At 31.7% G+C, this 13121-nt stretch overlaps 1 protein-coding gene across 1 annotated transcript; it reads right to left on the reverse strand.

Annotated features, from left to right (window-relative positions):
- Window positions 1-9240: 9240 nt before the first annotated feature.
- LOC116416682 lies at window positions 9241-11403 on the reverse strand. The gene is made up of 2 exons (XM_031925861.1): window positions 11176-11403; window positions 9241-11013 (listed from the first exon to the last, which is right to left on the reverse strand). The coding sequence occupies exons 1-2, from the start codon at window positions 11294-11296 to the stop codon at window positions 10730-10732; spliced, it is 405 nt and encodes a 134-aa protein (XP_031781721.1). The 5' UTR covers window positions 11297-11403; the 3' UTR covers window positions 9241-10729.
- Window positions 11404-13121: the final 1718 nt, after the last annotated feature.

Consider the following 13121-nt stretch of genomic DNA (forward strand, 5'->3'; position numbering starts at 1 on the left):
TTACCACCGAGCCATCGTGATCGTTGATAATGTCAATTACTTTAGTAGAATGAAATAGTCATTATAACTTACGCGCCCTTGTATGTTTTATTTATTATTACTCAATTACTATTAGTGTGTTTTAATAAAATAAACTCATTATAATTAATTAATAATAAATAAAGCATACAAGGACGTGTTATATAATATAATGACTATTTGATTCTACTAAAGTGATCGACATCAAAGATCACGATGGCTCGGTGGTAAAACGATTGCTTCATAATCTTGAGGTTCTGAGTTCAAATCTCCACAAATGTAATATTTATATAAAAATAAATTCTCGATGTAACTTACAAATCAGCAGTACAAAGAAAGATAATTAATAAGTATCAAGTAGGGGTAAAATAATTATTTATTTTTATGAGAATTTACGATATATCATATGAAAATCATATGATTCTCATATGAGGATTCGGTCGAAAGTATCATATGATTATCATATGAACACTCATATGATTATCATATGATTATTTTCAGCCGGGATATGATTGCTGTTCTTAACTAAGTCTTTCTGTATATAATACCTCAAGTTCTTCAATACTAATTTTATCAAAATTTGATTTAAATTCTGCAAATTTTATTGCATGCGTAACGTTTCTTATGATTGGAATTTTAGCATTGATAATGGAAAAAATTATATAGTAAATGTATCATATATTCTAATAAAATGTTCTCGAATTTTAATAATATCAAATGGTACATTACATGGGCAAATATTAAATACAATAGCAACTGCAAATCCCACATATCATGGAAGGTTAGGGGAAGCTTCCTAGAAGCTTCCACGGAAGCTTGGAAACCTTTCAAAAAGCTTTCGTGTAACATTCCTGGAAAACGGAAATGTCCGCGACACTTTAACCTCAGAAATATTTCAGTTGATATTACTAGTACTTCCTAGTGTACTAGTTACTATAGTACTACACGGAAAGAAGTTTACAATAAAAATTACATAGAAATTAAGGATCAAAATTACCGTGCTAGCACAGTAACGTAGGGACGCCCCGCCATCTAGAGCACTTTTACTGCATCGGCACAGTAAAATTTTCGGTACTTTTTTTATTTTTCTCCTCTATATATAGCCTCTATATCATGATATTTTGTTGTATACATGTTCTTAAAGTCATATTATTGATATATAAAGGGTTATTTGTATATGACACACTTTGAACCAAGAAATTCGTTGGATTCAACGAGCGTACATTAGGGTTAGATTTGGAGGTTATGGAAGCAGATGACGCACATGGCTGCGCATGAATTTCCTTTGCAGCACGGTAAAAATTTTCGACATCAAAAAATGTATAGTGCCCGTTCAGTAAAATTTACGGGGAGCAAGATAAATAATATCTTGGGTCAGATAAAAACTTTCGGAAAGACACGGCGGCCCACGATTACCGTGCTATTCCGGTAATTTTTACTGAAAAATTCTTTCCGTTTACTACTACCATCTTCCAGGAATACTTTTTAAAAGATTTTATCAAAGATTCAGTGAATCTCTATTGAAGCTTACTGAAAACTTTTGCCATTTTTTAAGAAGCCGTTTAACTTACTGAGAAAGATTACAGTAAGCGTTCAAAAATCTTCTTAAAAGATTTCATGAAAGTTTCAGCAAAATTTAATGCAAGCTTCAAAAAAGCTTTCACTAAGTTCTGAGAGGCCGTCTAAATTACTGAAAGCTTTTAAAAATATTTCTTAATTTTTAAAATAACTCAAGATATATTGATTAAGCTTAAATTGTCCGCTACTTAGATTTCTTAAATATAACAGTTAAGGGGAGGTGGGAGCTATAGCTTCGCAAATCCGCCGCGGGGTATTTAGTATTTCAAATGCCAAAAAAAAACTAAAAGCCGTATTGACATTTTCTTTCGGTAGAATGGTTCACTTATCTCAAACCTATGGCGCTCTGCTCATTATATTGATGAAATTTCAAATTAAAAAAAGTTAATAAGTAAAATTGGTGTTTGAGGTTGGCGTTGTAATCGCATAAACACGCGTAAACACCCGCTCGTATTTCACGACTTTTACAAAAACCAAAAGTCCGATTGGTATTTTTTTTTGGTAGAATGATTAAGTAAACTCAACACTATATGGCGTTCTGGTCTTGGTTTTTCATTGCAAGCTTTATTCAAAAAGTTATATGGAACAGAAAAACAGTGTTTTCAGCTCCCACATCCCCTTAAGATTTACAGACTGTAAATGCGACTGTATAGCAAAAACACAGCAATCATAAGAATTAGTTTGATACTGTTCTTGTTTAAAAGATATGGGTAAATTATCTTTACTTGGAAACAGCCATATTAATAAAAATTGTATGATCATCATCAAGACATTTGTTGTTAATATTATCAAAAATTAGGAAATAAGATTTTAACAAAACTTTAATTTTATAACTATTTCAGAATATATTTTAAACGAGCGACGTTAGGAACGAGTTTTTTAATATGTAATTTAGATTAGATTTATATTAAATACTTAATACTTTATTTCCCAATTTACTACCATCAATTATTTTTGCACGAATAGAATATTGTAACATTGCATCAACTTTTAATTTTGTCCCGTTTACAAAATCCATCATTTAAATTTATATTTCTTAATAATATAACAATTGCTCCTTCTTTTAATTTTAATTTATGTGGTGGAAGGCTATTTGGTGTTAGTGAATTTATAATATCAAATGGTAAATCAGTTCTTAAAATTTTGTCGTTATCATTAAGCGTTGCATCTATACTAATATTGTAACGAGGAACAACGTCCCTCGCCACGCCGGTAATCGAGGCAGGATAGAGAGTGACGAAATAGGACGGCGTTGGCTCAAGCGGTAGCACGCGCGCGCCTAGAGATCTCGGGAGCGCCGGATCGATTCTCGGACCCGGCGTCTCCTTTTGTGATTTTCTCCTCTCACGTCAAAAGTCTCACCCCGTTACAATATATTCTTCAACTTCACCTTCCATTTTTGATAGAATTTCATTATTAATACTTTGTACATCTATATTTTTTGGAGATAAAATTACTCTTTTATTAATATTTTGTTTTTTAAAACTACTACCATACGTTTTATCAATAATATTGTTAGTGCATACAATTTCTTTTAGTATTTCAACTACTTCGTTGATACTTTCAAAATTAGTTGGAAATATTCCGTCACTACCATTCAATAGTACATTACGATACGTGTGACTTAAATGGTTCTTTTTTACACAGCGCAGTTAGCACCCGAGTGCAGCGAGGGCGCTAAGCGCCGTGTAAAACTGAACCATTTAAGTCAAGAGTATCGTATAAAATGTTATAGCACAGACTGCTAAAATCCGCAAGTCTCGCCTATTTGTGACTTAACAGCGGATTTTAGCCACACTGTTTTATAAAAGCCATTTTTATCTTTAATTATAATTTACTAAAAATCAAATGCACAGTATAATTTTTTTATAAAATACAATTCAAATGAAATATTCGTTTAGTAATAGATAAATAAAAATTAAGAATTCATTTTTATTATAATGTATATACAATCTTTTGAGTATACTAAATATTATAACTAATATAATATGCTGAAATTAAAATCATTAAACTTTATTAAAATTTTTCCAATCCGTGCTACAACGCACCCCAATGACACGTATGTAATTTCTATTATTTTTATAAAAAAACTAATGTCGAATATGATACTTTTCTAAAATTGATAAATAAATAACATGCATCATTTTAATTTTACAGATAGTTTGAAATATTGATACATTTTCTTTGTATTAACTAAATTAAAAAAGTTTAGGATTGAAATACAACGAGCATTGGAGTCCTTGATTGTATATTAAAAAAGATATAAATTGATTTACTTTTTAATTTTATAATAACTTTTGATTATTACATTTAATTATACTAGGGGGGTACCCCCCCTACTCGCTTCGCTTGCCAACCCCCACGTTCGTTGCAAATTGGTGTACCAGTGTCTTCGAGGATAACGCGTTTTTTTTTATAATAAAAAAATTTTACTGCCGCTGGTTCAGAAATTAAAAAAGTAAAGTGAAGGTAAAAAAGAAAAGCAAGCTACGGTATAAAACTTTTAGTTTTTATTTGGCTTACTTAAATAACAAAGAAACATTACAATTTTCATGCTATGCAAATGAAATCAAGTTACAAAGTCTTCACAAAAAAATTCTTGTATTTCTCCCAAACAGTTCCTGCTAATGGGAATTTGTTAAAACCAAGCAAAAAACAAACGCAATTGCTCTGGTAACATAATTGTACATGCCTCATCAAATATATGACAATTTTTTTCATCATTTTCAATTAATCCCATGGCTATTGCTGTTTCAGTAAATGTTGAATACATTTTATTTTCAAAGTTCTTTAAATCATCAAATGAGGTTGCCCCTTATTTTTTAATTATTTAAAATAAATCATTGAATTTAATTAAATCTTATTTGTCAATTTAGCCAATCCTATCGGTTTCAATCGCCTAGAAAACCATACAACTGAATAATATTGAATGAGTCTCAATGAAAAAGTATTTTTAATTAGTTTTAATAGTCAGAATAATGATTAAGGATTGCATTTCAAAAAAATTGAACCGTGCAATCAATCACATTCAATTATATCCAATAGGTTTAACTCATCTCTTAAAATGATTGTATCCTATTACTTTCAATCATCTGGAATACTATACAACTGAATAATATTGAATAAATCTCAATATAACAATATTTTTAATTAGTTTTAATCGATTCAAATTATTTCTAAAAATAATGTCTTGCTTATCAATTTTAATTGCTATTTTGGAAGAGAAAGTAACAATTTTTAATTGATTCCAATTTATTACTCTGTATTCCCTTTGAATAACAATTATGATTATGACATATTTTAAATTATGATTCTAAAAATATTTGCGAATATTAAATAACGCAGCTGTAGTATAATAATGACATTTATAATTAAATTAATGATAAATATTCCTCTCTTTAAAAAATGATGGACTTCCCACACAGCATGAAAGATTTCAATGAAATATGAATTCAATGAATTCGAGGGACATAACATTACTTCAGTAATATTTCGTCGAAAGATTCCTGGAAGATTTCAAATATTTCGTTCCAATATTTCCGAAATATTTCATGCTGTGTGGGTTTGTTGTGAAGCATTTAATACGTAATTCTGATTGGTTGCTGGTTGGTTGTCTAGGCAACGAGATCAGAACCGCGCGCTTTAAATTCATAACCTCAAAACAGTCATAACTCTGGTAGAAATATTTGAGGTGTTTAAGATGAAATGTGGAAACCTCGATGGCAGAAAAAATATATGAAATGTAACTAGCAAGAAACCTTAGTAAATTAATCATTACCAAGAGTGTAGTATTAAAACATGTGTATTGAAAAGTGGCACCATAACCCTATTTAAAAGTAGTAATAATGTGTGTGAATATTATTCAGTTTTTTTGAAATTTCAGTGAGAAGTGCAATTAAAAGAATGAAAAGTATGAAGATATAATACTGTGTCTTTATATGTCCAAAGTCACCCTCGATGAGGTTTGAGAGGTGAATTTAAAGAAAAGTTCAGTATCCGAGTCAGTAAGTTTAAGTCTATCATCATACAATGCCCTTTGAATTGTAATGATAGACAAACTCACTGACTCTTATACTGAACTTTTCTTCAAATTCACTACTCAAACCTTAATGACGACGACATTAGACGGGTAAGTTAGTGTACCGCCCAACACTTATAGTGAATTTTCTACCAGAGTTATTAGACAGGGAATCAAGAGTGCGCGAAGCGCGCCTTCATTCCTAGTAAAGTATAAAAAGTCTCTCTTAATCTGCATCACTCAATGGGTCACTTGCAGATTCCATTTCGGAGAGATGAATAGTGCTGCTATCAGAAATACTATCCTCGTCTGGCTGGGCTGCAATGAAAGCAAATATTCCTGTCATAAATTGTTGATGGTTTTTCTTTATCCTCATCAGTAATCTTCTCTTCTTCTCGTAAACTGTCGTTGACAAAGGAGTTTTCAGATTGATTTTCCTTATCCTTCGTCTCTTCCTGCATTTCCCTATCCTCTTACTGATTTTTTAGCATTCAGCTCTACTTCGGTATCCACTTCCTGGATAATGTCGTCTTTCTTTTCTTTTTTTGTTTTCCTTTTCTTAGCAGGGTCCTTCGATTTTGGTGGAATGTCTCGTTTTTCACCTTGCTTTTTGTAATAAGCTGTTTTTGCCGAAACGTACTTGTCAAAAAGTCGCATTTCTTCTAAAATGTCGCCGTCTTCTGGAGCAAGCCAAACATTTTTAAGCCAGTAATTGTAAAAATCTGTAAATAAAAAAATCAAATTTTAATTACTAAAAATAAGCGATAAAAGAATATCTCTCCTTTAAGTTATTGTAGTGGGTATTATTTTTATCCACTTTTAAAATTTCAATTATTAATATTTAATTGCTAAAACTCAGTATTTATGTTGAAAACTAATAATTGTTAGTAACAGATTAATAATCAAAAAATCAAGCAAATAAAACGATAAATTACATAACTAAAGGGTTCAGAAAACAATCAAATATATATATCTTGACATGCTTCTAACTTCGTTTGATCTAATTGCTTTATCTCTTTTTGTTTTTCAGCGTTCTATTACTAGGTTTTCCAGATTTTTTTGATGTCATTAAAACTGTCTCCCCGAATACAGCTATGAAAATTCTATCTACGCATAAGGATGGTTTGTTATTGGCTTTATTTAATACGCCATTGTACACTCCTTCATCTATCCATACATTTCGTCCTATATGCACCTATGCAGAAAACGATAAAGAATAAATAGCCCAATTGCTTATTTCGAATGACGAAACTTTTTATACAAAATATTTATTTTACCTTCTGGTCAGATGTCCGTAAAAACCCTATTTTATTAAAATTTTTGTTGTAGTTCATCTCAACTTCATTGGTTGTCTCTATCTAATCACTAGTAACAAGATCATCAGCTGCGATACCATCAATAATAGTGTCTGAAATAACGTTTTCACTTTTATAGTTAATAGTTTTATGATTGACTATTATTAATTATTATTTTAATAGTATTTATTCATATATTTTGGAAGCAATTGTTGGTAAAATCATGTATATTAAGTTTCTGCTGAGATCGTTATGTGTGCGTGTGTGTGTGCATGTGTATGTGTATGTATCGCAGCCATGTACGATACTTAACATACTCAATGATTATATGAGTATGTAACAGACTCTTATGACTATACCTCAGAAAATTAGATAAAAGACTTTTTTACACAACAAAGTGATTATTGGGTTAAAAAAATTATATAAGTCAAATGAGCATTTCAAAATATGATGAGAGCTTCAAATTTGTGTTTTAAATTTATCAATTAATAAGTATTTAAAAAATATTTACCTTTTTGAGTTTCAGCTGGATCAATTATCAAAATTTGTAATTTAATATTTATATCTTGATACTTATTCGCAGTTTCTTTAACATTTTCTATCTCTTTCGACAACTTCTTATTTTTTTTTCTTTAATTTATCATTTTCGTTTTTTATTTCTTTCACTTTCTTTTCATACGTCTCAATAGATTTCTTCAATTTTACAATCTCTTCTTTGCAATCTTTGACGGAGTGAACTTTAATATCCTTAGTAATCTAAAAAGAGATTAATAAATTATTCAAATGTAGATTTGAGTATTAAAAAAATAAGTTTAGTATTACTTCGTAAATCATGAAAAAATACTCACCTTTGGTTTAGATTTTGATGAAGGCTCTTCTCGTACTGGGTCAGTTTCTGTGCTGTCATGCAGTATTTTTATCATTGTCTTTGTTGGGGCTTGTATTTACATTGATTTCTAAATCATGATGTTCTGCAACTGCAGTAATATTGTTATAAATATTTTCTTTATTATTTTCTCCTTTTTTAGATGCTGAAATATCATCATGGATGTTCATCGTATTAGATGTAATGCTACTGCCAAGTACTTTAACACTTTTTGAACTCTTGTCTTCTGTTTCTATTGCATAATCATTCAAAAAAGTACCATCTGCATTGTCAAGATTTTTTGCATTGTTTTGACATTTTTTTTAGTATCGATATTGTCCTCAAGTTTTTCCAGTTTTATATTTAAAGTCTTTGCGTATTTCTTAATTATATCATCCTGGAAACTCTAAAAGTTATTTATAAATTGTAAAATATAAAATCATTATAATTGTTTTTTAAATTGGTATTTTTTTATATGACACGTACAAAAAATACGAATTTACTTTGAACAGGATGCAAAATAAATTTATGTAGAAGAAATTTAAATAAGTTTGCAAAAATAAAATGTTTATGGTTAAATAGTAACAGTTGGCTCGTCTGTAGAACTTAAATCACTTGCTGTTGACATCTTTGCCATAGGTGTTAACTTTGATCTGCCTTTTCATAGTATCTACATACATCAAAACGAAATTTTTAGTGTTAAAATATACTATAAATAAACTATGGCACAGATGTATGTTATATACATCAGTGCGCAGAGATATAAAAATTATAGGTTGAAAATAGAGTCTGTCTAGGAGGCCTCTGAAGCGTACGCGAAGGTAAAATTAGCGTACGCGACGATTAGAAACCCTTCTGGAAAATTGCGATAGCGTACGCGAAGGTGAAATAAGCGTACGCGAGATTTTCCGGAAAATGCTTTTAGAGACGCGATTAAATTTTTGTTTAGCGTACGCAACAACTTTAGCGTACGCTAGACACAACTTTAGCGTGCGCAAAAAAATTTATTTTTTCGGCTAACAAAAAATAGCGTATACGCTAACCTCTAAAAATTGTATTGCGGACGCGTGTATAGGTGGCACGGAAATTGAACGTGAAGGCGCCATACCTATATTATTTGCTGTACCCGCGATAGCAGACGGCAGAAATATTGACATTCTGTCGATTTGACATACCCCATAAGTATGTGATTCAGGAAGTATGCAGGTACCTATATAAGACAAATTAATAGGTTATCCAAGGCAATTCGAAAATGCAATGTCTATAGAGAGAAAAATCTATATGGCATGAGGATTTTTTAATCAAAAATTAAAGGAGTATCTACAAATTTATATGTATGCATTTTATATGGTTATTACCTATTTTTATTTTATATGTTATAATACATATCAAATTTCTTGCGCGTCAAAATAAGATTTAAAAAGTAATTATTCGTAGCTGATAAATTACACAAAGTTTTACCTGGTTAAATTGAAAGTTCGCTTTTTAGTACACACAGCTCTAAATGAATCAGACTATAAATACTTAAAACTTTCTATCCTAGGAAAGAATATAAATGAGCTATGATAGCTCAGACAATTGCCAATCATGCAGATTGACTTAAATTGCATGGTGCACTTTGTGCACATGTCAGTCAAGTCAACATCCGGTGCCAAGACAAGTCAAAGTCTTTATGAATTATTATTTCTTTTTTTTCTTCATTTTTTCGACTGCCATTTGTGTTACTTCTTGGAATATTTGATGGCCTTCCACTTATCTTTAATGGTATTGGTAGAATAATACTAGTATTAGAACCGTCTGTTTTATTTTCAGTATTTCCAATGTTCAATTCATGTTGATCATCAATAGATAAGTGAGAAAAATTGGTTAAATCGTCATAATCATCTGCAATGACTTTAACAGATATATTTTTCTCCATGCTGATTCTATTTTCCTTAGGATATCTAATCTTTCTTCAAAGCGTTTCGAAGTAGCAGTACTTCCAATACTTGCTAAACTACCAGCTACTTCTTTCATAAGCTTTAATCTAGTAGAAAATTCCATTGGTTTTTTCGATGGTGTTTCATGGGTGGTATAAGAAGGTATGAGTAACGTTGTATCTTTTGCGTTGATTGGAGTACTGCTTGATTGTTAATGTTATACTGCATGGTCCATCTTTCTGGACAATGGCTATTCTTAAAAAGAGGGAGTCTAAAATGTTCTCGTACAGCAAACATATGTCTGCAGGGTAGCTTAATTCATTACATTCACATACTTCTGAACTAACTCTCAGAATAGCATACCCGTATCGTATCCAACGCACTTGAAAAGTGTTATTGATTTCTATAAATGACATAGGTTTACGTCTGGAGAATTCGACAATAAGTTTTTGAAAACCAGCTGGAGTGAGAAGTTGTTGGTACAGATATTCTGGAGAACCTTGCGGATATCCCCGGATGGGATGTTTGTAAATATCTTCACCCAGTCGCATTTTTATTACTGAATTCCTGCGATTATAGTACCTGAAGAAACATTCTCCAAATTTTACTAGAGTACTATGTGAAGGAATCTCATCTTTTAGGCGAGCATTCGTTCATTCCACTGGATTATTTATATAATTTCCATAGTTATTTTTACTAAGTAAGTATCTTGTCCATGACTCAGTAATGTTGTGCCAGTTACTATTATTATAAATACGTACTGCATCTGAAACTGTCTTACAAAAAGTCTTATAAAAGTGATCATACTGCTCTCTTGAAGTACTTTTTGTCAACTTATGTAACAAGTCAAGTGCTATGCCTCTAGCTTTAGGCGTTATTTTCATAGAGCCGGTAGTAATTGTTCTTGCATATATTTTGAGTACATGGAATTCACACATGTACAAAAAGGTACCTGGAAATACTTCTTTTATGACTGCTCTTTCAACTAAATCTTTATCTGTCATAAAGCACTCGATTTTTTTGCATATGTCACCATTCATTTTTTTAAATTTTCGAACAAACTTCTTAAAGTCTCTTTTTGTTCATTGGCCAGCAGACCAACACCAATAATATGAGCGAGTCCCATTGTATCACGAACACACAGCAAAAGTAAAGGGAGCTTACGTTTGAATAAATTGTAGGTGGTATCGACAAAAATCATTTCAGGCCACGCGGCAAAGTCTTGTTTCATTTTTTCTGTAGTAAAGAATAGACTTTGAAAAACCTTCTTTCTAACTCCAAGGTAATCCCTTACTTCATAGGAAACATCTACTGTAGCATCTGCAACATAAAAGTAAAACATACTAAGTACAGACAAAAGTTGAACGAAACTATCATTTACTAAAAAAATAAAATATTGTTCTTTGTTAAAATATGATAAGAAGTAGATAGATAATAATTGAATAGATGGCAAATAATTAAAAATATTTCAATTGCACTCACGATATTTATTTCGTAATAGCTTTACAAAGCTGTTTAATGCATCATCATCTTTAGCTTTTAAATTTTGGTTGAAATTTTGTACATCTTTGGCAGTCAAATGTATCCCTTTTGTATTCAACATTTCATCTTGTATTCGAGGTTTGGGGCAGCCTAAGGTAAGTAATTTCTCTACTAGTTCCTTGTCTTCTTCATTTTTTAGTTTTCTATTTTCAGGTAGATATTCAAAAAAATAACTAAAATAATATAAATAATAATGTTAAAAAAGAATAAGTTTATGTGTAGATAATAACATTTTCTTATTTAAACTAATACTTGAACACCTTACTTCAGAACCTTCATGATTCGTATGTTGCAGATTGATGTATTTTATTCTTAGTTTTTGACCATCTTGAGTTAAAGTTACATAAATAAATGCTTCACAATCATTCTTGATCGTTCTGAAAAATTAATTAGACCTATAAATTCAATTATTATACATTGATATTTAATAGTTATACATTGATCTCTATATCAACATCTTTATTTTTACTTTAAAAATCACAGTACTGGAAATGTTTGCTGGCAATACGCGAGCTTAAAACTACAAGTTCCACGTGAGCCGCGATTGTTTTTACCCTTCTCAATGATATTCGACTGTGTTATTATTGCCATAACAGTGTACATACGTATCTCCGAGAATTCACTCGTTATTCACTGACGCTGCTCGTCAGCTTATAGATGCGGCAGAATTCACAATTCATGTATGTACCAAGTCTTTTGATAAAAACAACAGAAAGCACTAAAATACTCTAGACCGCACCAATTACGCACACTTTTTGGAAATGCTCCCCTTCCTCGCGTACGTGACAGCATAGGCATAGTTTTCATATACTAGTGCGCTTAAGCGCTTTCTAAACCAAGGAAGCTTCACGGATCGTGTAAAGAGAAGGAGAGCCGCTGTTTGGATAGCTCCGCCGGCACCGGCACCCGGCAGCACGCGATCGTCATCGTCAGTATTGCTGTGGCTTTCGACGAGTGCATACGCGCTAATACTTACGACAACGGACAAAGGAACTTTGCCGGCTCTAAACCATGTCATCCACGACGGACACTGAGGATCCAAGAGTTGGTAAGACTTTTGAGTCTTTTCAAATACTGGACAAGTATTTAAAAGATTACGCTGCTCGAAAGGGGAAAATACTTGGATAGGTCCATGGTAGCTGCTTTCCCGGAAACGATATACTGATGTACAAGTCAGTTACATACGAATGCAAGTGTGCAGGCCAGTTTAAAACAAGAGGAAAAAATATCAGGCAATCCAAACCAAGCCTTAAATGTGAATGCCCAGTATTCATCAAAATAGGCTTAAACAAAGAAAAAAGTCTTTTGAAGATAATGGCTTGCTGCTTAATGCATACCGAACAATGTGATAAACATTTCGCGCCACCTAAGCCTAAGGAACTGACTCCCGTAAAATCTACAGCAAAAAGTAAGTAAAATTGTAATATTTTTGTATTAAAATGTTTACGTAATTGGCTGCGTAGGTGTTTAACTTTTGGTACAAAACGCAAAACGAATAAATTTTGACCATGTCAACTTTTGTCGCGTTGAAACGTCATATGTATGTATGTATGTGTATATATATATACAGGGTGAGTCATTTTAATCTTTAATCTCAATTATCTCGTTGGCAAAGCATGCCAGCGAAAAAAGTTTCGGGTAAAAGTTTTAGGATTTTTCCCTGGCTATCTGATGATGACTTTGACAATGTCATTGAGCATGACCTTCAAGGTCATTTGAAGGTCAAGTCGATTTTTTCAAATAGAAACCCCTACTTTTGGCACCAGAAATGGAAAGAGCGGGAAATTTTACGTTCGAACATGTGATTTTGGAAACAAATCATCTTTTGTGCGGAAATTACCTTTGACATCAGCCGAACCCAGGATGCACCATCGAGGAGGTTGTCA

The sequence above is a fragment of the Nasonia vitripennis genome (genome assembly GCF_009193385.2).
Source record: "Nasonia vitripennis strain AsymCx chromosome 3 unlocalized genomic scaffold, Nvit_psr_1.1 chr3_random0005, whole genome shotgun sequence".
NCBI classification, from domain to species: domain Eukaryota; kingdom Metazoa; phylum Arthropoda; class Insecta; order Hymenoptera; family Pteromalidae; genus Nasonia; species Nasonia vitripennis.

What these genes read in the sequence shown, in the direction of transcription:
- LOC116416682 (XM_031925861.1), bottom strand. Translation starts at nt 11,296, where the DNA reads ATGTTGAATACAAAAGGGATACATTTGACTGCCAAAGATGTACAAAAT. An exon ending in GCTATTACGAAATAAATATC is followed by an intron (nt 11,014 to 11,175) that starts GTGAGTGCAATT and finishes TTTATGTTGCAG; the next exon opens with ATGCTACAGTAGATGTTTCC.